The sequence below is a fragment of the Alosa alosa genome, chromosome 19, assembly GCF_017589495.1.
Source record: "Alosa alosa isolate M-15738 ecotype Scorff River chromosome 19, AALO_Geno_1.1, whole genome shotgun sequence".
NCBI lineage: Eukaryota > Metazoa > Chordata > Actinopteri > Clupeiformes > Clupeidae > Alosa > Alosa alosa.
This window is the reverse complement of record NC_063207.1, coordinates 23647840-23672476: the sequence shown is the minus strand read 5'-3', so window position 1 is coordinate 23672476 and position 24637 is coordinate 23647840. Positions and strand designations below refer to the sequence as shown.

General features: G+C 44.9%; 3 protein-coding genes across 8 annotated transcripts in view; 2 read left to right on the top strand and 1 right to left on the bottom strand.

Annotated features, from left to right (window-relative positions):
• asap2a (ArfGAP with SH3 domain, ankyrin repeat and PH domain 2a) overlaps window positions 1-17686 on the top strand; it is a 55523-nt gene extending 37837 nt beyond the window's left edge. For 4 of the 5 annotated variants that reach the window (XM_048227725.1, XM_048227723.1, XM_048227721.1 and 1 more), the window contains 16 exons: window positions 419-467; window positions 744-910; window positions 1514-1647; window positions 2176-2270; window positions 3444-3633; window positions 3961-4046; window positions 4697-4812; window positions 5988-6055; window positions 6818-6925; window positions 8253-8499; window positions 10622-10774; window positions 11093-11201; window positions 12304-12386; window positions 12605-12684; window positions 13796-13915; window positions 15354-17686. In XM_048227725.1, the coding sequence (XP_048083682.1) occupies window positions 419-467; window positions 744-910; window positions 1514-1647; window positions 2176-2270; window positions 3444-3633; window positions 3961-4046; window positions 4697-4812; window positions 5988-6055; window positions 6818-6925; window positions 8253-8499; window positions 10622-10774; window positions 11093-11201; window positions 12304-12386; window positions 12605-12684; window positions 13796-13915; window positions 15354-15428 (1880 nt within the window). In that variant the 3' untranslated portion in view covers window positions 15429-17686. The remainder of the gene's footprint in view (window positions 1-418; window positions 468-743; window positions 911-1513; window positions 1648-2175; window positions 2271-3443; window positions 3634-3960; window positions 4047-4696; window positions 4813-5987; window positions 6056-6817; window positions 6926-8252; window positions 8500-10621; window positions 10775-11092; window positions 11202-12303; window positions 12387-12604; window positions 12685-13795; window positions 13916-15353) is intronic. The other variant, XM_048227724.1, reaches the window with a different exon arrangement.
• A 418-nt stretch (window positions 17687-18104) lies between these two features.
• Window positions 18105-21820, bottom strand: itgb1bp1 (integrin beta 1 binding protein 1). Of its 2 annotated transcripts, none has more exons than XM_048227608.1 (7): window positions 21682-21820; window positions 20849-20979; window positions 20665-20743; window positions 20434-20567; window positions 20151-20243; window positions 19101-19250; window positions 18105-18686 (listed from the first exon to the last, which is right to left on the bottom strand). In XM_048227608.1, exons 2-7 carry the CDS (start codon window positions 20918-20920, stop codon window positions 18615-18617), a joined length of 600 nt encoding a protein of 199 aa, XP_048083565.1. In that variant the 5' UTR covers window positions 20921-20979; window positions 21682-21820; the 3' UTR covers window positions 18105-18614. The 2 variants fall into 2 exon arrangements, with proteins under 2 accessions (XP_048083565.1, XP_048083566.1); XM_048227609.1 differs by lacking the exon at window positions 21682-21820 and adding an exon at window positions 21372-21513.
• Window positions 21821-22261: 441 nt separating this feature from the next.
• iah1 (isoamyl acetate hydrolyzing esterase 1 (putative)) lies at window positions 22262-24631 on the top strand. Its single transcript, XM_048227607.1, has 6 exons — window positions 22262-22364; window positions 22447-22499; window positions 22630-22775; window positions 22884-23045; window positions 23129-23250; window positions 24167-24631. The coding sequence occupies exons 1-6, from the start codon at window positions 22299-22301 to the stop codon at window positions 24377-24379; spliced, it is 762 nt and encodes a 253-aa protein (XP_048083564.1). The 5' UTR covers window positions 22262-22298; the 3' UTR covers window positions 24380-24631.
• Window positions 24632-24637: the final 6 nt, after the last annotated feature.

Here is a 24637-nt window from a genome sequence, read left to right as displayed (position 1 = left end):
TTCTTCCCCCCTGTCCTCCTCTCCCTTCCTCCCTCCCTCCCTCTCATTTGGAGTTCCTGTCGTTTGTTTGCCTGCCTCAGATCTCTGGGCCGGATAAAGAGGAAGTTATGTCATTGATCCGCCTCCACTGCTCGCCGGTATCACTGCTGTGAAGCCCAAATCTGCCATTTGATCGTTTCTGTCACGTCCCTTAAGTCCCCCGACAGCTCTGCCTTGCTCCAGTTATCTCTGCAGTCTGTGGGGATCGCAATTAGAGTGTAGCTTACGCTGGATCTATAGAGGAGACAGAGCCCAAGGGGATGCATTCTCATAAGCTGTGTGCCTTGTCATTTGATACTGTACTGAATGTGTTTCATTATCACTCTGTCTCATCCGGTCTGTTTCTCTCTCTCTCTCTCTCTCCTCTTCTTTAAAACAGATGACAGGACGTATCACTTCCAGGCGGACGATGAGGCGGAATGTCAGATGTGAGTGTGTTGCCGTCTGATTGGAGGAGGGCCAGGGCAGCCTCCGGTTATGTCACTCTTTTCCACGCTGCTTGCTGACTTGTTGTTTTCCGAACCTTGCCGACCTTGATGGTGCCATTACCTCCTACACGTGTACACTCAAGACCACCAGCACCACCACATCCTTTAACACACACACACACACACACACACACACACACACACACACACACACACACACACACACACACACACACTCTCTCTCTCCCTTCTCTGACCCAGCCTTCTCCTCCTCAGATGGATCTCGGTGCTGCAGAACAGTAAGGAGGAGGCGCTCAACAACGCCTTCAAGGGTGACCAGCACGTGGGCGAGAACAACATCGTGCAGGAGCTCACCAAGGCTATTGTGGGCGAGGTCAAGCGGATGACCGGCAACGACGTCTGCTGCGACTGCGGCGCACCCGGTCAGTCAGGCGGGAAGTCCAGTCCACCACCAGGAAGGACGCAGAGAGAGCATGGGGAGGGAGGGGGGTGCAAGGCATTGTGGGCCGCGGGAAGTTAGGGCCAGGATGTTTGATAACTATTTTTTCCGTGTGTGTGTGTGTGTGTGTGCGCGGAGGCTCTTAAGGGCGTATAGATTTTAATTGGATGTTTGGTTGTGGTGACATCCGGCGAGAAGAGAATGAGGTCATCTTTAACGGTGCCAGAGAGCACAAGTTGAAAAATAGTGTCACTGTTTTGTACTGAGGTTTGCACAGTAGTTGCTGAACAGCAAACATTAAATTATTAGGTAATTAGTTCTCCATCTGGGATGTGGGTTTTTTGGCCTCCTGTTTATGTTTTGTATATGTCTGTGGATTTTCCTGTCTCACTTTGTGTGTGTGTGTTTTGTGGTATGGTGTATGTGTATATTTCTTCACATTGCTATCCACCCATATTGACAGAACACAACCCTCCCCTCTCTCTCTCTCTCTCTCTCTCTCTCTCTCTCTCTCTCTCTCTCTCTCTCTCTCTCTCTCTCTCTCTCTCTCTCTCTCTCTCTCTCTCCCTCCCTCCCACTCTCGCAGGTCCTACCTGGCTCTCCACCAACCTGGGCATCCTCACCTGCATCGAATGCTCCGGCATCCACCGTGAGCTCGGCGTCCACTACTCTCGGATACAGTCGCTCACGCTGGACGTCCTGAGCACCTCCGAGCTCCTGGCAAGTTCTCACGGCTTCACAGCTCACGCCAAATACCCCAAAACCGTCAACATGCCCCAAATCCCTCTCAATTCACCCCTCCTAAATCTCACATCCAGCCAGAATATTTCTCATTTCCGCAGGGCAGTTTCTCAGCAATTTTCCTGGAGTAGTGCTGAACCACATGAATTATTTAGCGGGGAACATTTTGGTCCTGATGGTGATTAAGAATTATTATAGTGATTACAGTAGTTAGAGAGGGAGACCGGTTAGCCACAGCGGAGCGGGTGTGAAATACGGAACGGCTGCCTCCCCTCGTACTGAAATGTTATTTGGAAACAAAACTGTGTGCTTAAATAAGCTGGAGGGGAAATGGAGGGGAAATGGAACTTTAATGAATAAGGGTAAATCATCAGTGAGGTTCATTTCTAACAAGTCTCCACTGTGCCAACATGCACTTTCTATATTGTTTGCAATAACTTACATGTGTGTGTGTGTGTGTGTGTGTGTGTGTGTGTGTGTGTGTGTGTGTGTGTCTTGTCCCAACAGCTAGCCAAGAACGTGGGGAATGCAGGCTTCAACGAGATCATGGAGGCCTGTCTGACTGCGGAAGATGTGGTCAAACCCAACCCAGCCAGTGACATGTGAGTGTGGGCCTCTCCACTCCTCTGTCACCCCCAGTTGAGTTGAGGATAAGTGTCAGTGCTCCCATTTCTCTCTCCATCACCATTTCTCTCTCCATCACTCCTCTGTTACTCCCCCCCCCTCCCTCAGTTGAGTTGAGGATAAGTGTCAGTGCCATTTCTCTCTCCATCCCTCGCTCCCTCTCTCTCTTCTCCACCTCCCCTGTCTCTCACCATATCCCTCGCTCCCTCTCTCTTTTCTCCACCTCCCCTGTCTCTCACCATATCCCTCGCTCCCTCCCTCTTTTCTCCACCTCCCCTGTCTCTCACCATATCCCTCGCTCCCTCCCTCTCTTCTCCATCTCCCTCTGTCTCTCCATCCCTCTGAGGTGCCCAGTGGTGCTATAGAGGTGGACCCCTGTGGAGAGTGAGTGAGTGACAGATGGAGTGGTCACCTCTGGGTGGGCAGATGCCACTTCCTCTCCTCCATTCACTATCCCCCTTTCTGTGTGGTGCTCCTCCTCTCAATGTCTTTCCTCTCATAGGCTCTCTGCATCTGTCACTCCTGCTCACTTCTGTCTTTTTTCTCCTCACTCCTGAGCAGTGTCCTGCTGGGTCATGGAAGGACAGTGTAGCAGAAATAATGTCAAACCAAGAGAAATGAAGGGAATGAGAGCTATAAGCTCTCTCTCTCTCTCTCTCTCTCTCTCTCTCTCTCTCTCTCCCTCTCTCTCTCTCTCTCTCTCTCTCTCTCTCCTCCCTTCCCTCTCTCTCTGCTCCCTCTCACTCATCCCACTGTCTGTGGCTTACTGTTGGTTGCTGGTTGTTGTGGAAAGAAGGAAACTGTTAAATGCCATGTTTATAAGCAGCTGTCACCATTCATCACCATTTGCCATTTGTCTCAACAATGCCCTCATGCCTCTCACTCCATTCTTCTCCCTCTCTTTCTTTCTTTCTCTCTCCCTCTCTTTTCTCTTTCTTTCTTTCTTTTCTCTCATGCTTTCTTTCCGTCTCTTTTTTTCTCTCTCTCTCTTTCTGTCTCTCTTTTCTCTCTCTCTTTCTCTCTCTCTCTTTCTCAATCTCCCTCTCTGTCTCTCTCTCTCTCTCTCTCTCTCTCTCTCTCTCTCTCTCTCTGTGTCTGCATTGTAATCCATCTAAGTGTGCTGAGCTCTGTGTGTTTTCTCTGACTGACAGGCAGGCGAGGAAGGACTTCATCACGGCCAAGTACACAGAGAAGCGCTTCGCCAGGAAGAAGTGTCCCGACGGCACGTCCAAGTTGCACACACTGTGTGACGCGGTGAAGGCCCGCGACATCTTCTCCCTCATCCAGGTGTACGCCGAGGGAGTGGACCTGATGGAGCCCATCCCCCTGGCCAATGGACACGTAAGCCTGAGCCCACATCATCATCTCAACTGATCTCAGTTCAGCCAGGGTTCAAAAATGCTTCATCCATACCTCTACAGCCTAATTTGCATGTGTAAAGCCTTGGCATATGGATTATATTGTACTAACACAAATGATATTCATTTGTTTATTGTAATGTTTGTTTGAATAGGTTCTGAAGTGTTAATGTGTTTAGAACTAGACTAAAATGGATATTATGTTATAAAGGGCATGTTTTCTGTAGTCGTCTGTAAAAGCATTGAGACTTCAGACAAAACCGTTCAGAGAGTTGGTATTGTCCTGATGTTTGTGGTTGAATCATTACAGGAACACGGAGAAACAGCTCTGCACTTAGCGGTCAGACTGGTGGACAGGACATCACTGCACATTGTAGACTTCCTGACGCAGAACAGGCAAGGGCAGGGCAGACTTTAACTGTACTGTGTAATGGGGAGGAGATGGCCTATTTGTCTGGCCACAGAATTTGTCATTTGTCCCTCCTGACAGTGCATTGACTTTCTAAACGTGTCCTATGTTCACACATAGTGAAGAATGGGTGTTAAGCCTCACTTGTACAATACAACCTGTATCTCCTTGAAATAATGGGTCACACATAGCTGTGAATGTCTGTCTGTTTTTTGTGAAGATGTGGGAAGTCTGGTGACTCATTGTGTCCCTCTCTCATAAATTCTAAAGATCATTCTGTATTTTTACTGACCCATCTTGAGTCACTCTGGCCTATGTTTTGAAAGTTCCTTTAAAGTTCGTATGGCCACATCATTGCATACTGTAATACACTGTCTGGATCACTGCTTAACTGCGTTTAAAAAAAAAAGCTAAAGTAGGACAGGTGGAAACCTGTCAGGTTTGCTGTACTTAAAGTTTTTCTTTTGATTAAGAGACTTTAATTTAGGTTCAGTTAGCCATCATATCTTCAGTCCATCATTTCTGAAATGTCCTTAAGATAACATTTAAATGCCCTTACGAAGCGCTTTCCCATCGGACTTCCTCTGGGGGGCTGTACTCTTGCTATTGGTGTAGATAACCGTGTTTTCCTCTGCAGTGTGAACCTGGACAAGCAGACGGCCAAGGGCAGCACAGCACTGCACTACTGCTGCCTGACGGACAACAGCGAGTGCCTGAAGCTCCTACTGCGAGGGAAGGCCTCCATAGACATCGGTAAGAGCCTGACCTCACCATAGACGAGACGTTGTAAGAGCCAGGCAGACACACTCTTAGCATACTGATGCCGGACTGATGCACACACTCATCATCATAGACATTAGTAAGATACCTGCAGGCAGACCTGCACTCATTATTTGAATTGGAAATAGCCTGGCAGCCTTATGCACAGGCACCAGCTAAGGCTGCGTCTTTCTGCGGCTTTATCAGTGGCAGGCAGGTGCCCTGCTGTTGTGGTGGCGTGCTGGTTATGTCAGAAGCGAGCAGAGCAAGGCAGACCATGTGACATTTCTGTGAACTGTCAGGGTTTTGTCCTGTAGGCCAGCTTGTGGTTGCTGGGGCAACGGATACACATGCATAAACACACATAAAAGCAAGTACACACACACACACACACACACACACACACACACACACACACACACATTCCATTGCTATCTGAAATTCCCCCCAGACCACAAATAAGTTAGAGTTCCCAGATTCCACAGAATTGCCTGCACTGTCCAAGAAGATTTTTCTCACCACACACAAAGCACATGAACACACACACACACACACACACACACACACACACACACACACACACACACACACACACACACACACACACACACACACACACACACACACACACACACTACATGTCCATACACACTTCAAGTGTACACCGACCCAAAAAGACTAAAAGCAGAGCGGAGCATTGCCCTGGCGAGTGCTTTCTGTATTCCTGATGCTAATTAAGATTCTCTGGTAACAGAGCTAACACAAGTGCACTGATGCCTATCAGGAATGCTTTGCATGACTGCATATTTGTGTGTATCTGTGTGTGTACAGTGTGTGTGTGTCTAATGGTGTGTGTGCATGTGTCGACTTGTGTGTGTGTGTGTGTGTGTGTGTGTGTGTGTGTGTGTGTGGAGTAGCTCTCTGGGGATGTCCTCAGCTCCGTGCGTCTGGCCTCTGAGGGCAGTGTGAGTGGCGGGCATGTTGTGTGGTCCCAAGCACGGCGGAATGACAAACTCGCTCTCAGATTCCTACTGCCCACTGATGGTCACATAAACTCTGTTTGTGTGTCTGACGACAGCCACATAACATTATGGATGTTTGAATCTGTCACTGTGCAACCGCACCTTTGTTCATGTCCTTAATTCTGTAGTGTGTGTGTTGTCCTTTAGCTAATGAAGCAGGAGAGACGCCATTGGATATCGCCCGGCGACTCAAACACACTCAGTGTGAGGAGCTGGTGAGTGCCGTGTGCCATCTCTGTTCTCTCTCTCTCTCTCACACACACACACACACACACACACACGCACAACTCTGTCCCTCTTTTGAAGCCCAGCTACCTAGCTGTTTACTGATTTCCTTTTCTTTTTTCATGCTCAAAACAGCACAGCATTTGTTTATTCATGCAAACTCTCTTTCCAGTCTCGAAACTTTTGAATGTTTAAAGTTAAGAACTGACAGGCTGGCATATCTTTTTTGATTACACCAAAAGCAGCTCTCTCCATAGAATTTGCCCCAGAACAAGGCATGCTTGCCTCAATACACTCCTCGTGTATATTTCTGTCAAAAGACTCTTTCTTCTCTTCTATAGGACATTTTCATAAATATTTGTATAAATGTCAGTGGTGCACTAAGCAGGCATGCTGTGTAAACAGAACCTTTGTAGAGCACTGTTGACCTGTTAGGCTGGTGCAGTGAGGCGTAGAGATACGGGGGTGATGAGAGACTCTGGGTTGAATCCATGAGTGGGTGGTGACTAACTGGAACCACATCAGCAGACGTGCTGACAGGTGTTGGATTATGCGCGCTGCACATGTGTGTGGGAGTCACTTCGATTGGCTCGCCGGACTGTGTCAAAGCGATGAAAAATGTGCTCCTCGCGATAGCCAACGTGGTGAAGAAGACGCCTCCAGTGATGTGCTGTTGTGCTTGTAATGATGTGTAAATGCCGTGAGAGCTGCATGGTATTCCTCTGTCTCAGTGTGGGCTTGTCTCCGTGCAGCTAAACCAGGCGCTGGCGGGGAAGTTTAACGCTCACGTGCACGTGGAGTACGAGTGGCGCCTTCAGCACGAGGACCTCGACGAGAGCGATGAGGACCTGGATGAAAAGGTGTGGAAAGAAAACAATATAAGATATCAAATTATATATAAGACTATAAGAAAACAATATAAGATATCAAATTATATATAAGACTATAAGGACCTGGATGAAATTATATATAAGGTGACATATGGAATAAGAAAACAATATAAGACATATCAAATTATATATAAAACTATAAGACTATAAGACATATGAAAATAATATAAGATATCAAATTATATATATAAGAAAACAATATAAGATATCAAATTATATGTAAGACTATAAAAGAAAACAATATAAGATATAAGAAAACAAATTATAAATATATATAAGACTATAAGAAAACAATATAAGACATATGAAATTATATATAAGACTATAAGAAAACAATATAAGACATATGAAATTATATATAAGACTATAAGAAAACAATATAAGACATATGAAATTATATATAAAACTATAAGAAAACAATATAAGACATGTCAAATTATATATAAGAATATCAGAAAACAATATAAGACATATCAAATTATATATAAGACTACTGTATAAGAAAACAATATAAGACTTATTAAAGTATATTTAAGACTATATAAAGTATATATAAATAAAGAAAACTATATCAAATTATATATAAAACAATATAAGACATATGAAATTATATATAAATAAGAAAACTATAAGACATATGAAAACAATATAAGACATATAAGAATATTATATATAAGACTATAAGACATATGAAATTATATATAAAACTATAAGAAAACAATATAAGACATATGAAATTATATATAAAACTATAAGAAAACAATATAAGACATATGAAATTATATATAAGACTATAAGAAAACAATATAAGATATCAAATTATATGTAAGACTATAAGAAAACAATATAAGACATGAAATTATATATAAGACTATAAGAAAACAATATAAGACATATGAAATTATATATAAGACTATAAGAAAACAATATAAGACAATAAATAAGACATAAGAAAACAATATATATATAAGACTATAATAAAACTATAAAACAATATAAGACATATGAAATTATATATAAGACTATAAGAAAACAATATAAGACATATGAAATTATATTTAAGACTATAAGAAAACAATATAAGATGTATCAAATTATATTTAAGACTATAAGAAAACAATATAAGACTTATTAAAGTATATTTCAATATAAGACTGTCATCATCTGTATGAAAACAATATAAGACTTCATTTTAAGACTACAATATAAGACCCTATAAGAAAACAATATAAGATGTATCAAGAGAAATGAATAGATACAGATATGCCCCACCATTTGACTTCATTTGCTTCCACAGCCCAGCCCCCACCGTCGAGATGAGCGTCCGGTCAGCTGCTACACGCCGGGCTCTGCCCTGCAGCCCAGTCCAGCCTCGTTGGCGCGGGATGCCGCCAGCCTGGTCAAGGATAAGCAGCGCGTGGGCTTCGTGCCCAACCTGGTCAACAACGAGACCTACGGCACCATCCTTAACACCAACCCCGTCCCACCGGGCTCAGCGGGCATCCCCATCACCACCGCACCCCCCCTGCCCCCACGGAACATAGGTACGACCTGAGGGCAGATCACTGGAGCTCTGCTGATATTGTATTCCTTTGGAGCCAGTGTACTGATAAAGTGTGTGCTTTTGCCATGTTGTGTTTAATAATGGGCTGAAACTCTATAGATATAGGATAGAAGAGAGGTGGGAAAAGAGAAATGTCTACAGTGACGTCAACTGTAGAGTTATTGAAATAATTTGATACTTTTAACACTAAAAATGTACACTAATTTAAATTTCAAGCATCAATATGAGTTTGTTTGTTGAGTTTGAGTACGACCCTATACTGGTGGGGCGGAGTGGCGTGGCGTTTGTTGACCTTGTCCTTTTTGAAAAGCGTAACATTTAGTGACGTTTGCGCTGCCCGTGCCCACAAGAATCCCTCCCAATAATGGAGTTTCTAATCTGTCCTGTCTAATTAAAGCGCCAATCCCCGAGTGGCTCCCGCCTCCTCGCGCCCTGCACCCGCTGCCCTGCCTCTGCTGCCCTACTTGTGGCCCTGAGGTCGGCGGTGGGAGCAGGGCGCCTGCTGGAGTCACATGGACGCCACGGTGGCTGGTGTGAAAATGCTGCCCCAGCGCTTGGCTTGGCGTCACTCTTGCCTTTTTATAAAGGCATCCTATGCAGGTATATCACCTGAATATATAACAGCTTGGAAGTCCGTAAACTAACACACACGAGAAACGCACGCCTTCCACAGCCCTAGGCAAGGCCTCTATGGAGAACCAGCCTTGCAACTTGCTCTCCCCTGACCCAGAGAATCACAAACCACTTGATAGCAGTTGTGCAATAACCTTCTATTTATATGAAATGGTGGTCTATTACCCTCTCAGCAGTCATGGCTCTTCAATTATTATCTTTGCCAGTCTGTAAACAAATCCACATGTAACACTCCCAGGGGGAAGGGTGTGAGCCATGAGTGGCATTTACGACCGTTGTGTAAAATACAAATTATTGTTATTACAAGTATTGCTCTTTTATGTCAAAATAAAAGCCAGTCAGGGAGACAACCCTGTTTCACAGCCTGGGCTCAAGCATAGGGCTCTTTTCTTAACCTGTATCACCACAGCTAAGCTTGTTTTATTAGCAACTGAGCTAGAGACACCAGATTTCTTTGCTAATGGTAATGGTAGTTTGATGAGTATTTACAATACAGTACGATCCATTACAATACCTGTGACCCATCACAAAATGTGTTGATATCCATTGTAGTAGCTGAAAAATGATTGTAAAGGCAGGAATTCACATTTACGTTTTACCATCTAAGGCCATTCTGACATAATCACAGCTCAGCCGAACAATCTGTCTTGCCTCTGGTGCAGTATTTTCTTACAAAACCCTTTCAGCAGACACTCTTTTCAATCTTTTTTCTAATCTTTTGTCAGGGATCTTTTTGTCCTTTCCAAACTAACACACACTGGATTAGGCCCCAGGCTCTTTTTTGAGGAGATTCTCCCGCTAACAGCGTCAAGGGCTCGGAGGAAATTATTTAAGAATAAAGCAGGGCCGCTCCCGAGTTCCCATTAAGCACCGTCCTCCTCGCAACGGCTAATGGAATTAGGGCTGGAATGGGCTGGAGCGCTGCGGAGCGTCGTGCCGCGCTCGCTTGGAGACACTCCAAGATTCCTGGGAGGACAGAGCAGACCCACACAGTCTTCAATAGTGTAGTGTAGTGCAGTGCAGGGGGCCCTGCAGCATAGCTTAGCTACACTCTCTATTGATCCTGTAAAGAAGCTGAGGGTTTCAGCAGTATTCAAGACCTCCTCCCCCCACTCTTTCCATCTCTAAATCTTTATCTTTGACTCTTTTCTTTCTCACCCTCCCTTTCACCATTGCTCTCTCTCTCTTTTATCTGACGTCCACTATGTCTTGTCTTTTTCTGCCTCAGTGCTATCTTGTCCTCGTGGCAGGGCTCTCTGATATCTAGACTGAGATGTGCTACTTCTTTCAGGTTGTTGTATTGATCACTCACTCACTCACTCACTCTCTCTCTCTCTCTCTCTCTCTCTCTCTCTCTCTCTCTCTCTCTCTCTCTCTCTCTCTCTCTCTCTCTCTCTCTCTCTCTCTCTCTCTCTCTCTTTTTTTTTTTTTTTTTTTCTCTCTCTCTCTCTCTTCCTCTCCCCCACCAGGGCAGCTAGCTGTGATGGGTGGGCTGGGGCAGACAAGCTCGTCGGGGTGGAAGCCAGGTGGCTCCAAAGACCTGTCAGGCCGGCAGAGGTCCTCCTCTGACCCCCCAAACATGCACCCTCCGGCGCCCCCCATGCGCATCAACTCCACCACCAGTGAGTTTTTTCTCTCTCTCTCTCTCTCCTATTCTCTTCTCTTCTCTTTTCACCCTCTTTTGTTCCCTTTTTTTCTATTCTTTCCTCTCTTACTTGCTCCTATTGGTCAGTTCATGCTGGTCCAGCCCAGATTAGTGCATATTAATGGAGGAGGGGAGCAGGCTGAGTGGATGCTGTGCTGTTTATCTGACCTGCTCATTAAAGGTCATGTCTGTAGGGATGGATGGATGCATGGGGAGGATGCGCTAACTGACCTTTAAAGGGGGCAGATGAAGAGTAGCATTTTGTGGTAAGCTCATCCACTGTCCTGTTTTGCAGTCGTGGGGCCCAACCCCTCTGCTCCCATGGCTAAGACGGTCAGCGTGATGGAGGCTATGAACCCACTGCCAAAGACGGGACAGGGTATGAACCGAGGACCAGCATCTGGGTAAACACGCACACGCCACGTACACGACACGTACACGCACACACACAGATTTGTATACAGATTTAAAAATATGTACTATGCACACACACACAACAAGCATCTGGGTAAACACCGAGGACCAGCATCTGGGTAAACACGCACGCCACGCATTACCGCATACACACACACAGATTTGTATACAGATTTAAAAATATGTACTATGCACACACACACACATACCCATATTAAAAACAAGAACAACTCTACCCATATGCATATAAACATACACAGTCTCATCCAGGCAAACATCGTATTCCTGACCTCAATTCCTAATGTCAGAGAAATCTTTCTGGTGCTAGCGGCTGTTTTCCTAGCACTGGTTTAAAAATGTGAGTTGTTTTCCCCACTCTCCCTGTATGAGGGCAAGGGGAAAGGGAGGCTTTCTTTGTTGAAGTCCAGCCATCCTCAGCACGTTATTTCAGTGCGCTGGCGAGTGCTAAGGTGACTCCAGCGGTAATGGAGTGCGCTGGAGGGGAAAAGGGCCGGCAGGGCTGCTGGTGTGCCAGGCTATTAATTCCGCTTTCATTTCATTCATACGTACAAAGCATGTACACACACACACACACACACACACACACACACACACACACACACGCGCAAGCACATACAGTATATGCATGCGTAAGTATACAACACGCTCATGCATGCATGCACACACACGCACACACACACGCACACACACACACACACACACACACACGCAAGCACATACAGTATATGCATGTGTAAGTATACAACACGCTCATGCATGCATGCACACACACGCACACACACGCACACACACACACACACACACACACACGCACACACACACACACACCACGCACACACACACACACACGCTATGCCAGACCAAGGGACTAAAGGCATAGCCAAGAACACAAAGCATGTGCTGATGGTATTCCTCAGTGTAAGCCACTGACCTCAGCTCCCTCAGGTCCAGAGGCATTCAGTGGGGGGTGGCAGAGTGAGGGGAGTGGCTTTGTGGACCGCTGTGGTCACATGAATGCATCCTCAAGCACCCACGGCCCAAAATAAAGCACTCTATTCATTTGCCTTTCAGCATGGACAAGTTCAACAAAGGACCCCCAGTTCACTCCGGCTCCATTGAGAGACCAGGTAGATGTCAGAGAAACATGTTCAACTGTAAGTGCACCACCATCACCACCACCACCACCTTCTCCATGCCCTCCTAAGCATAACAAAACATCCACATCCGTTGTTATTTCTTGGAGGGCTTTCCCTGTAGACCACAGAGCCCCACCTCAGTTGGGACCTACGGGAAGGGGGGGGGGGGGCTAGAGAGGGGCAGGGAAATGGCTGTGTTTTCACTCGGATGTCATTTCCTGTGTTTTCCCGCGCAGCTAAAGAAGCTCCTGGCCCCCAGAACACTATCAGCCAATCGCTTCCCCCGGCTCCGGTGCCGCGGAAACCAGGGTTCTCGGTAAGTGGCGGCGCAGTTGGGTGACGTGGTTCCTCCACCATCTGCACTCCACGGGGCTGTAATATTGAAACTGTTTGCACCCAGTTCAATGAGCTGCATTATTAGGCTGGAGGAAGTGAGCTAACTCATTTGATTTTCCTTTCACCATCAACTGTGCCATGCACCTGTTCAACACACAGCTTATGTGTGTGTGAAGTGCCTTTCCTGTACAATTTCAGTTCAATTGAGGCCTGTATTCATATACTGTAGAGGCATGTATATCTGTACGCAAATATATCTGTGAGCAATATTTTTTTGCTCTCCACCTTTTTGCAATCATTTATTAATTGAATATTTTGTTTATTTTACAAATAAGGAACAACAAAGAACTAGAAGGCACATATGACTACAAAAATAAATAGTTAAGATAAACAGCAGTAATAGCAGCAGTATCGTTAGTAATAACAATAGCTCTTATATTACAACCACCACCATATCACAGTAATTATACTATTGGTTTGTAGATCTAATGCCTATCTAATACATTATCATACAGACATACATACGTGACACATGTATAAAAATACACTTATTTTTCATCAGGTCCCTTACCACAGGTTTAGAAAATCAAGGACCATGCAGTCTGCATTCATAAACTATGCTTGATTTTATATATCTATGGCAAGGACCTGATAAAACCCATGAATACAGCAATGATAATTATATTCCAACCCTCAATATACATACTACAGCCATTATCATTGTGTTCTCCTCCGCTCAAGGCCATCTTAAATCTCAGGTACAAGCACATGTGCAGCTGATATGCTGCTAGTGTGACTGAGCTGTATTCCTGGAATGACCTGTGAGATAAAAAATAAATAGATCAAAAAGATCAAATAAATAGCACATGCAAATTGGGAGCTTTGCTGCAGACAGTTTGTCTGGCGGAGCCTAAAGGCTGTACATGGGATTTCCTAGAGACCAGAGAGATGAGTGTGCCCTGTGCAGAGAAATATGTGGACCTCTCCTCACTAATCCTCTCTCTCTCTCTCTCTCTCTCTCTCTCTCTCTCTCTCTCTCTCTTCTCTCTCTTTTCTTTCTTTTTCTCTCTCACTGACTCACACACACACAGAAACAGAGGCCGAAGCGAGTGAAGGCTCTCTACAACTGCGTGGCAGATAACCCAGACGAGCTGACCTTCACCGAGGGCGAGGTGATCGTGGTGGATGGGGAGGAGGACCAGGAGTGGTGGGTGAGTAGAGATCAGGAGACCGACACAGAGCGACACCGATGGGCTCTCCCTGGCTGCTCCAAGCCAGTCCACTCCACAGACAGACCCTACATAGGCAATCAGCCAGTCATCTATCAGTGTCTGTGTCTGACATACCATAGCACAGTGTATAGTGGGGGGAGATGAAGTTGATTGTGTGTGTGTGTGTGTGTGTGTGTGTGTGTGTGTGTGTGTGCCTGTGTAGTGGTGGGAGATGAGGAGGATTGTGTTTGGTGTGTGTGTGTGTGTGTGTGCGCGCGCATGCATAATGGTGGGAGGTGAGGATGATTGTGTTTGGTGTGTGTGTGTGTGTGTGTCGCGCGCATGCATAATGGTGGGAGGTGAGGATGATTGTGTTTGGTGTGTGTGTGTGTGTGTGTGTGTGTGTGTGTGTGTGTGTGTGTGTGTGTGTGTGTGTGTGCGTGCGTGCGCGTCGCGTGCGTAGGTAGTGGTGGGAGGTGAGGATGATTGCATTTGGTGTGTGTGTGTGTGTGTGTGTGTGTGTGTGTGTGTGTGCGCATGCGTAGTGGTGGGAGGTGACGATGATTGCGTTTGGTAATGATCTCTGTGAGGCGTCCAGTGTGAGGTTGGCTGCGTGGGAGCGAGGGGACAGCGAGGGTGCCAGGAGGCGTCGACACGTGCTCACAGCGATGACTTCATTATGGGCCGCTGGCCCACTCGCCTTCCTTCCTCTCCCCTCTTCCCTCTCTCCTCTCTCCTCTCTCCTCTCTCCTCTTCCCTCTCTCCTCTCTCCTCTCCCCTCTTCCCTCTCTCCTCTCTCCTCTCTCCTCTTCCTCTCTCCTCTCCTCTCCCCTCTTCCCTCTCTCCTCTCTCCTCTCTCCTCTTCCCTCTCTCCTCTGTGGGCATTTTTCAATGTTGTTGCTGTGTGAATGCAGACCAGCGGTGTTCTCCTTTCTCTCTCTCTCTCTCCCTCTCTCTGTCCCCTCCCTCCTCTTTCTTCCACACATTAGCTACATTTTCTACTCATCTTCTGTGGTATTTCCACATGACTTCACTTCACAAAAGCCTGTTTTTTGCCTCACCTCACGGCCATGGATGCCGTTGTTTTGGGCGGTAAACTTTTTTTGGGCCAATTGTTTCATCTGACAAAGGTTTTCTATTTTTCTAACAGCACATTGTCTAGATATTTAACCAAAGATGTTTAGCAACCAAAAAAAAGCTCTTGTAACAGTAGAATAAAAAAGTTCCTTGACGAAATAAAAGAACACAATGACCCTGATTTGAAATAGGAGGCGGCTAGCTCAGCTTTTACCAGTCTACAACAGAACATTCTGGAAGATATATTGCTGTATGCCATAGAAAAAAATCATTGTGTCTGTGTATGTCGAGGACACACAAGTAGATGAGTGGCAATGAAGCAGTTGACTTATGATGTCATTTCCTGTCTTCCATCTTGCAGCTGGGCCACATAGAAGGAGAGCCAATGAGGAGGGGCGCGTTTCCTGTCACCTTCGTGTTCTTCATATCGGACTGACAGGCGGGGATCACAGGCGCTGAGCAACGCTGAAGAGCGTCTGCTGAGAAGTGTCTGTCGAGGTCTTCCTCTCCACAGTCTTCATCATTATCATCATCATCATCATCATCGTTGCCGGTGCCTGTGCTGATACTCCCCAAGCCCAACAGTGTGACTTACAGCAACTAGTGACATGACAACGCACACTCCCCTTACTGGGAATGTCATCATCCTCATCCTCATCATCATCATCATCATCAACGTCATCGTCATCTCTACAACAAGCTCTCAGCACTCCTGGGAGCATGTTTTTAAATATTGTTTTGGTCCTTGTTTTTCTCCTTTTCTTCCAGCTGTGGTGAAAAACAGGAAAAAGAAGGAAAAAAAGATTGTAGTCTGTGACTTTAGCAATAAATGCACTTTTGACTTATTTATCCTAACTGAAACGAGGAAGAATGTTAACATTATGAAGAGGTGTTCAGATCAGAATTTGTACAGAAAGTTTTCCTAAAAGTGGACAGTGGAAACTATTGTAAAATATTTTTTATCAGTTGGAATCTCTCTTACTAAATATCTCTATAAATATCTGTGTGAAATGTTACAGTAGACCTGTTTGCTAACATTCCATATCTGGCATGTTTTTTTTTTTTTTTTTGTATTACTGACGTTACGGAATTGCTGATGAAGCCGGTGGGTGTGTGGGACTCTGCAGCGTCATGTTGTGTTTCCTATATGGTGCTAACCCAGGGATGTGCCAACAGGCCTCTCCAGAGGGGGCGCGGTGCGGCGCGGCTCGGCTGTCCCCATTTCCAAGCAACCCTCAGTGAGGCGGAGAGTATAAATAGGACCTTCTCTGATCACACCTGGGAGGGCATAGGCTGCTGCACTGTGTGTGTGTGTGTGTGTGTGAGAGTGTGTGCGTGTGTGCGCACGAGTGAAAACAAACGTGTGTACGAGTGAGAATGAGAGTGTGTCTATATTAGAGAGAAAAGTGTGTTTCTGACAGAACTTGAGAGATGTGGAAACGTGTGTGTGCGTGCGTGCGTGCGTGCGTGTGTGTGTGTGTGTGTCTGTGCAACAGTGAGAGAGACCGATGCAGAGAGCTAAAGGGGGTGGGGCGGGGGTAAATCATAAATATGTATTTTTTAAGAGGGGGGGTGACAAAATTGGGCCAGAATGAGGCAATCTAATTGGGTTGGTCTCGATGTTCCAATGACTTCAGTGGACAGTATGGATAGTCCAGGAGCGCCCGAATCAATCATCTGACGATGAGCATGACTGTGCAACTGGACCACCCAGGCTACAAAGTGCTTTATCTCTGCCTCTAACACACAGCAACAAGGGGAGAACTGGTTGTGTTGTTATTTACAATCTCCTCCTCTCCATTTATAGACCTCATTTCCATGCTTAGCAGCATTGGCAGTATAAAAAAAAAGGTCTGACAGCCCCACAATGGCACATTTCTGTTATCTATTAACGTCACACTTCGAGTTCTGTCACATCACCCCATGTGGTCGTAAGGTCTTCATCACGCAGCCCGGGTTCCTTTTGGACCGCACCTCTGTGAAGAATCAGCTTGTGCCTCGAACCCCTTCTCATCCAGTCTGCATGTTTTGAGTTTTATTTGTAATCTACAAAGGAAAAGGCTTTCCTGCCATGTCGTATAATAAGCGTAGTCTTCCACATTCTCCTCACTGTCTTCCCCATCTCTCCCCCGCGTTCACTTTTTATTCTTTCATGCAATCATCACACCCACCTTCTACTGCCAGAGTAGACGTCTCGTCATCATGGAAAAGCGTTAACAGAGCATTTTATATGAAGAACTTGATTTGGTTGCAGAGCAACTCCTATAGAATGTGTATTAAAAAATATATATGTATACGGTTTAATTAACTGACATTGTAGCATAGATGGAATTTTGACTATGACCTACAGTGAACTGTAATTTGTGGCTGAGGGGGGTGGATGTATGGTGTGACGACACACCCCAGCACATCTCATTGGAAAAAAAGGACTGGAATTGTAAATATAAATGTATACTTTTTGTGCATATTTAAATGTGAACAGAACTACATGTCATGGCTCTAGGTCTAGAGTGGTGACTAGGATGCCACGCAATCCTGTGTGTGTGTGTGTGTGTGTAGGCCTCCAGTGTACACTTTAACAAAGTCAAACAAGCTACATTATACCATTCACTTCTATATAGTGTGGATCACTGCATCGATTCTTAATATATTGTACAAATAAATGGGAAACTGGAACTGAAACCAAGTGACAAAGTGGTGTGCAAGTTGTCTTCTTTCCATCACATTAGAACAATATATTCAAATATTTTCTAAGAACCCAATGCAGATGAGTATATATAAAATTTTATCAAGGGGACTGGTTCTTGGAAATGAAAGTTGTTCTGTTCTGAGAAAATTAAGCTCTAGTGCCCTCTGGTGGTGATTATCTCAAGAAATACTGGCCATATATACATCACACAGCTGTAGATGCTGAGACATCAAGGTTACACAAATGGCTCCCGGCAACCTGTTGGGTCAGTCGTAAATCACTACAACATAAACCTGTAAGCACTGAGAGCCCTCAATCTTTCACAGCTGACTAAGAGCCTGGAGATACACTACCACTGGAGCTCAAGAGCCATGATTCAAGAGGACACAGCCATCAAACAAACCCACTTACTGAGACGAGCCGTTAAAATTCCATTCGTTTTATTGTACCGTATCACTGATCCAATCCCACCTGGATCACAAACCTGGGGAAGGTTGGGGTTCGAACACTGGGGTGTGGTGGCGGTGATTTTCCACCGTGCTAAGGGAAGGGGGAGAGGAGATGGATTTACAGCATCTGTGGTGACAGAGTCCTTGTGCTTCGCTTTGTCGTAGTGACCTTGCGATGTACCACGCGATTCTGCCACTGGTCATCACAGCCATAGCCCTTTCTGCCCAGGTAGCAATCGCACGCTTGAGGTTTGAGGCATATTTACATTAAATAGATTAAGTTACGCTGCAATCATATAACCTGCTGGTGGTGGTCAGGCAGTGTTGGGTCACAGCATGCAGGGTTAAGTGAAACGGGGGGACTTTGTTAACTTGGTAAACATTCGGGGCCAGGGCTCACTCGTGCCAACTGGCTTTTTCCACAGACGTGCAAAGTTCAAGGGTCAATGGTCTTGCATGGTGCACAAATCCCTGTGGACAGGCCTCAGGACTTCTCGGAGGTCAGCACACAGTCAAAAGATGCAGACAGCACCTTGCAAATGGCCTGTGCTTGCTCCTGGGGAATAAAGATTACAAAGAGTTACAAAAATGTGGGATACCGTTGCAGAATTTGAAAGCAGCTTTACATGTTTTGATTTATCACACACACACACAAACACAGCTAAAAAAACTTTTAGATCTTGATATTAAGTTTGAATATTAGCATTAAGGCAACAGTGAGCATAGCGGATTCAAATTGCAGTTTAGAACTACAAATATGAATGTGGCTAAATGTCAGCTTTACTTTGGCCCATAACAAAATTTGACTCCTTCGAGCCCTATAAGGTTTGAAGAAGTTCACAGAACATTGTTGCACAACACGATTTCCTACTGGGTCTGCCTGCAGGGCTTCGTCATGGAAACTGCCCATCTGGCACAGATTGACTGGTCAAATATCTACTAGCCCGCTGTTGCCTAGGTGCCCACTTACCGCACTGCTGCACTGGTACACCCAGATGCTGCACTCCTGCTGCTTGGCATCGGTGGTCTTCAGTGCCAGCAGGTTCTTGCCCGCTCCCAGGCCGTCATCATAGCACAGCATCCGCACTATCAGGTAGAGTGGGTGTCGGTGCAGCACGTCCTACAGACAGGGTGGACAAAACACGATCAATGAAATCACTTCTACACTGCGACATGTTCAGTTTCACTATCTGAATTCTATTGACTCCATAATGACCGTACTGACCTAGAGGTTTAACACTAAACCTTACTCGCCTGTACAATAAATGTGACCATGGAGAAGACTGTGGCGCTTAGATGAGTTGCCAGAGTGGAACATTCTGTGCCAAGACAGATGTGTTTCTACCTTTGCAAGATGCAAGATCTCCCAATTCCACTTGTATGCTGACTGAAAGCATGATGGCACATTTTGCACCACCTGAGAGAAGACGTGAATTGCCATCTAGCTTCAGCACTGCGCAGTCCAGGTGATGGAGCATATTGCTCATTTGCAAATATCATGTGTGTGTATCTGAAAATGGTGAGCAGACGAAATTCTGATAGGAGAGAATAACTCTTAGGAAGATGACTTCTAGCCGATGCATTCTGTTATGGGGTAGAGCAGTGGTTCTCAAACTTTTTCTGTCATTCCCCACTTTGGAGGTGGGGAATTTTCAAGCCCCACCTGACCCCATCATCCCGGCAAAATGGTAACATTAAAATATTATTTTCGCATTTTGGTTCCATGTTACATTTCCCGACCATCTAGGTCCTCTGGATCTGATGATGTTTCAATTCATGTCAGCATGTTAATGAATCCTATGCTTGTGTGTGGCTACTTTGTTTTGAAACTATTATCTTCCTTGTCAAAAAAGAAAAGCATTAATAAAGATAGATACAAAATACAAATGTCCTCCTGTTCATCGCGCCCCACCTGTCATGTCTCTATTCCCCACTAGTGGGGCCCGCCCCACACTTTGAGAACTACTGGTGTAGAATAAGTGACGTGTGTATGTAGTAAGAGAAGGCTAAAGAGACTCACACACTGATCCAGTGAGGCCACCTTGACTCCATACTTGGACACACCTAAGACCATCTCCTCACCTCCAGGAACAAATGGCAGCTTTCCATCTTGCTGTTAACATAGAGATTCCAATCTTAACCGACATGAACTGACACAGAGATATACCGCACTATAATGTGTCACGTAATATGATGAGACATTTACAGAAAGGTAGGTAGCTGCAAAATTGTTCTTAAATGTCCTGTCATCACATCAATAAGTACAATAATCTGGTTGATTTATAACGAATTTCCCCATTCACCTGAGCAGCATCAATGTAATTGATGAGGTCCAGAGGTTCCTGTAGAGTTTTACTCATGTCAAAGTGCAGCTTCTCAATCGCTCCCACATACTTAACTCTGAACTCCGCACAGGTCTCGGTGGCACTGTTGCCTGCTGTATAGAAGCAAAAATAAGGGTCAAATGGTCACCTACAAATGTGTCATTATTGTGTCAGGCCATTAGGCTACAATATCACAGAACTGCAACAAACCTGAGCTTTTGGTAGAGTCTGTGTCAAGACTTGCAACAGTGCTAGATCTGGAAAGACCTCCTAAGCTGGAGTCTACAGACTGAGGCAAAACACAGAAAGAGAGTGAAAGAGATTTTGTAAGAAGAGGACTAGCCTGCGTGTCACTTTTTGGAGGAGTTGCAAGTTTGACGTTTGAGTTTCTTACCTTACTCTTGGTACTGATCTCACTGCTTTGGGAGCTACTGCTGCTGTGACGCGTTTTGCCCTTTCGAAACATTTCACCATGACGACAGTAACCCCAGCTGCTCAACCATCTAGTAGGTGACTTCTGAAGGTCTAGAAGACAGTTTACAATAGACACTGACTGACACAACAGACCAAACACATGTTCACGCGTTTGTCAAACACATCACGCTGGGGAAAATAAGCATGCAAACATGCAAATAGGTGCAAGATGCGGCACGGAAACCGGACAAACACTGTGGTCAACTGCGCAGAAAACCTCGCCTCTATATCAGTTGCGTATAGCCAATTATCCACAAAGCCGAAGCATTCTACTGGTGCAATACCTATACCTCTGCAGTGAAAATAGTTTCACGCAAACTTCTGATGAACAAACCATTCCTCTAATAATTAAAACAATCTTTATGCATTTCAATAATGCAACGTTTTGAACTATGGACTATGAACTAACATTGCTCTACATAAAACGTTTCAAAAATTTGTACTTGCTGTGAGACCTGCAGGACTAGTCTCGCACACGTGCACAGGAATTAGACTTCGCGCCTTACACGTTGTGTAAACTTGTAAACGCGAGCTCAATGAAGGACCATTGTCCAGAGCCAGTAAATTATTCCCCAGTGCAAGTAACGGAAACCCCGTTGCTAGGATAAACACTACAGCACACCACCCCACCCCACCCACACCCGAATCCCGCATTTCAACTACCACTTATTTCGTGTTTCGTCCACTCAAATGTACACCATTTCCTTCAAAAACACCCAAGGGGAGCCGGATAAGTAATAATGCGGGGCATACCTCTGTTGTGAACTTGATCTGTGCCACTTAAATGTTATACTGGGGGTGTAATTTCATCAAAGCAGCCGTCCTTACTTCTCTCTGTTTTGGCGAAAGTCGCGTTGACACTTCACTTCCTTTGGAGCTCCACCCTAACCAACTTAAAGGGAAAGCACATCTAAACACAAGATCGAACAACAACTATGGGACAGAGAGGGTTAAAGCGGAGCTAGTAATCAAGGATCTTTGTATGGGATTTTTAATTTAACAAGTGCCTACCAATATCAACATGTCTAACAATCTTCCGGTAGTAATATAAACAGTTAAATGTGTTTCAATGCGGCAGCAATAGTATTATAAAACACCCACTGGTGAACAACATTAGCTAAGAACTACTCCCACAGGATGCGTAAAGAAACAATGTTGCCACTGTTGAATTCACGTTACACAAAGTTTCATGCACGAAGACGTTACAGTTGTTACACTGTAGGCTAATAATTGTCTTAGGCTACTCCAATAGTTCCACCACCAACCAACAGAGGGCACAACTCAATATTGTGGTCTACTCTCGTACAACAGTAAATTCGATGGTATAGAAGTGATTGTGTGACAGTAGACCCATGCTGTAGAGTAGACCAATGATGTCCAAAATAAAGCACATAGTTTGGCCTCAGGTCATTCTTTTTGGAGACTCTATTACACAAGTAAGTGACTTAGACACTGGACATCCTTAAATAAATCTGTTTATTATGGATTAAGAAGAGACAAGTGTTTTCCTTCTTACAGTTTTCATTCCAAACAAATGGATGGGGTGCTGAAATCACAGATAAACTTGCCAGGTGAATGATAGCCTATTAAACTTAAGTGAGGTTGCTGGGACTACTGTACTATATTTTGGATTGTAACAAACATGTTGTTTTGTTTTGTTTGCAACATTACATTTGTTTTGGTAATTGTAATTCGTTTTAGGAAATGCGACGTGGTGAACAGAGGCTTGTCAGGTTACAACACTAGATGGGCTAAGATTGTCCTTCCACGCCTCATAACCTCGGCAATATCATCACATATCGCCGCTGTTACTGTCTTTTTTGGAGCCAATGACTGCGCTTTAGAAGGCAAGACCGATTAAACAGTGGTAAATACATCGTGTAATCATCTATTTCAGTCATGCCTAGCCTACCTAATTCAGAAGTTATTTGTATTCGTCCATTTTTTGCTCGCAGATAAGAACCCACAGCAGCATATCCCCTTAAAGGAATACTCTGAGAATCTGATGGAGATTGCCCAGTATTTGGCCTCTGTTGGCGTGCCCAAAGAGAAGGTCATTTTCATCACCCCACCTCCACTTCACGAGGCTGACTGGGAGAAGCAGTGTGTCCTGAAAGGTCCTCCCCAACTCATGGAAATGTCTCATTAGTTAAAGTCTGTTCCTTCCATTCCATGTCTTATTTCATTTCACTGTCTATAGGTTGTGCCCTGAATCGTACTAACGCGGGCGCTGGACAGTATGCACAGGCTTGTGTGAAGTCCGCTGGTCAGTGTGGAGCTGATGTACTTGACCTCTGGACCCTAATGCAAAAAGATGGCCAGGTGAGAGAGAATGTTAAAGCAACACCAAAGAGTTGTTTGTACCTTAAAATAATGTTTCCAAAAATGTTTCCGTGGTTCATCAACTCGTAACAGGGTGAACGGCACTTCTGCATTCGCGGCCCTCTATCGGCTATAACCGCACTATGTAAGTTTGCCAGATCTGGTAGCAGATCTGTAGTTCGATGGAATGAGACATAAGAAACTACAAATTTGACTTGCATGATGTCGCAATACATCATAGCCTACTTTCATAAAAATCATGCAACAAATTCTACCTTGTGTATGGACATCATTATTTACAAAGCCGTTGGATAAACAAAGCGTGCATGCGTGCGACAGAGGAAAAGTTATTTGGTGCTGCTTTAAGCACGCAACACCCTATACCACACACAACTCTGAAATGTGTAGGCCTACATCTCATGTGCTGTGCATGAAAGCATTGATCTATTCATAGTGTTTCTCAGTTATTTGTTGCGGTAACTGTGGCAGAGGCGTTGAGTGATGCCTTTGAAGATCTCTATAATCTCTTTTAGCACTATTATATCTGCTTTTCATCTGTGCTTCAACATAAATTAGAACCGAGAGCTCAGACCAAGCTGTCACAAGCCACCAACTTGTGTGTTTAACCCCTGCCTGATTGATTCGTCTTTGATAGGGGCCAAAGTATGACAGTGTAGGTAGATTGCTATTCCTAATACTACATGACTTTGTTTCTGTATCATAAAAATGGAAATAGCCTAATACATTAAAGAAAAGATTGTTGGTGTGGAGACCTACGAACATGTCATACACAGGATTATTACATACTCGATTTGAATCTAAACTACCCACTGCCATGTATTACTATATTAGCCAAAGATTCAGTTACTCACACCTTAAGGCCAACATACTTAATGTAAACGAATGACCTCTGCAGGACTTCTCGGTGTACCTCTCTGATGGCTTGCATCTCTCGGAGAAGGGGAATCAGTTTGTAGCTCAACACCTGTGGAGACACCTGGAGAGCCGGGTCAATCATCTGCCTTTCATATTGCCTTACTGGGGAGACTTGGATCCCAAAAGCCCAGAGAGTAGTCTGCTGTCTGACTGCCCACAGGGAGACCCTTCTGCCACAGGGGGGCAGCACTGAGCGCTAGCACACAAAGCTGAACAGCTTGGCCAGCACCTGACGTTTCCTGGCAACTCATCTGAATGAGTATGCCAGTGTTAACTTTATGAAAAGACATCTGTTTGTCTTAGCACCGATTTGTGTTTTATGGATGTTTGTAATAGGGCAGTGATAAGTGCAAAATAGAGTTCTTCATTGTCAAAAACAAACTTGTAGTGTTGAGTACCTCAGAGTAATATGAGGTGGTTAAATAAATGTATTTGTTTTTGCAAATGTGTT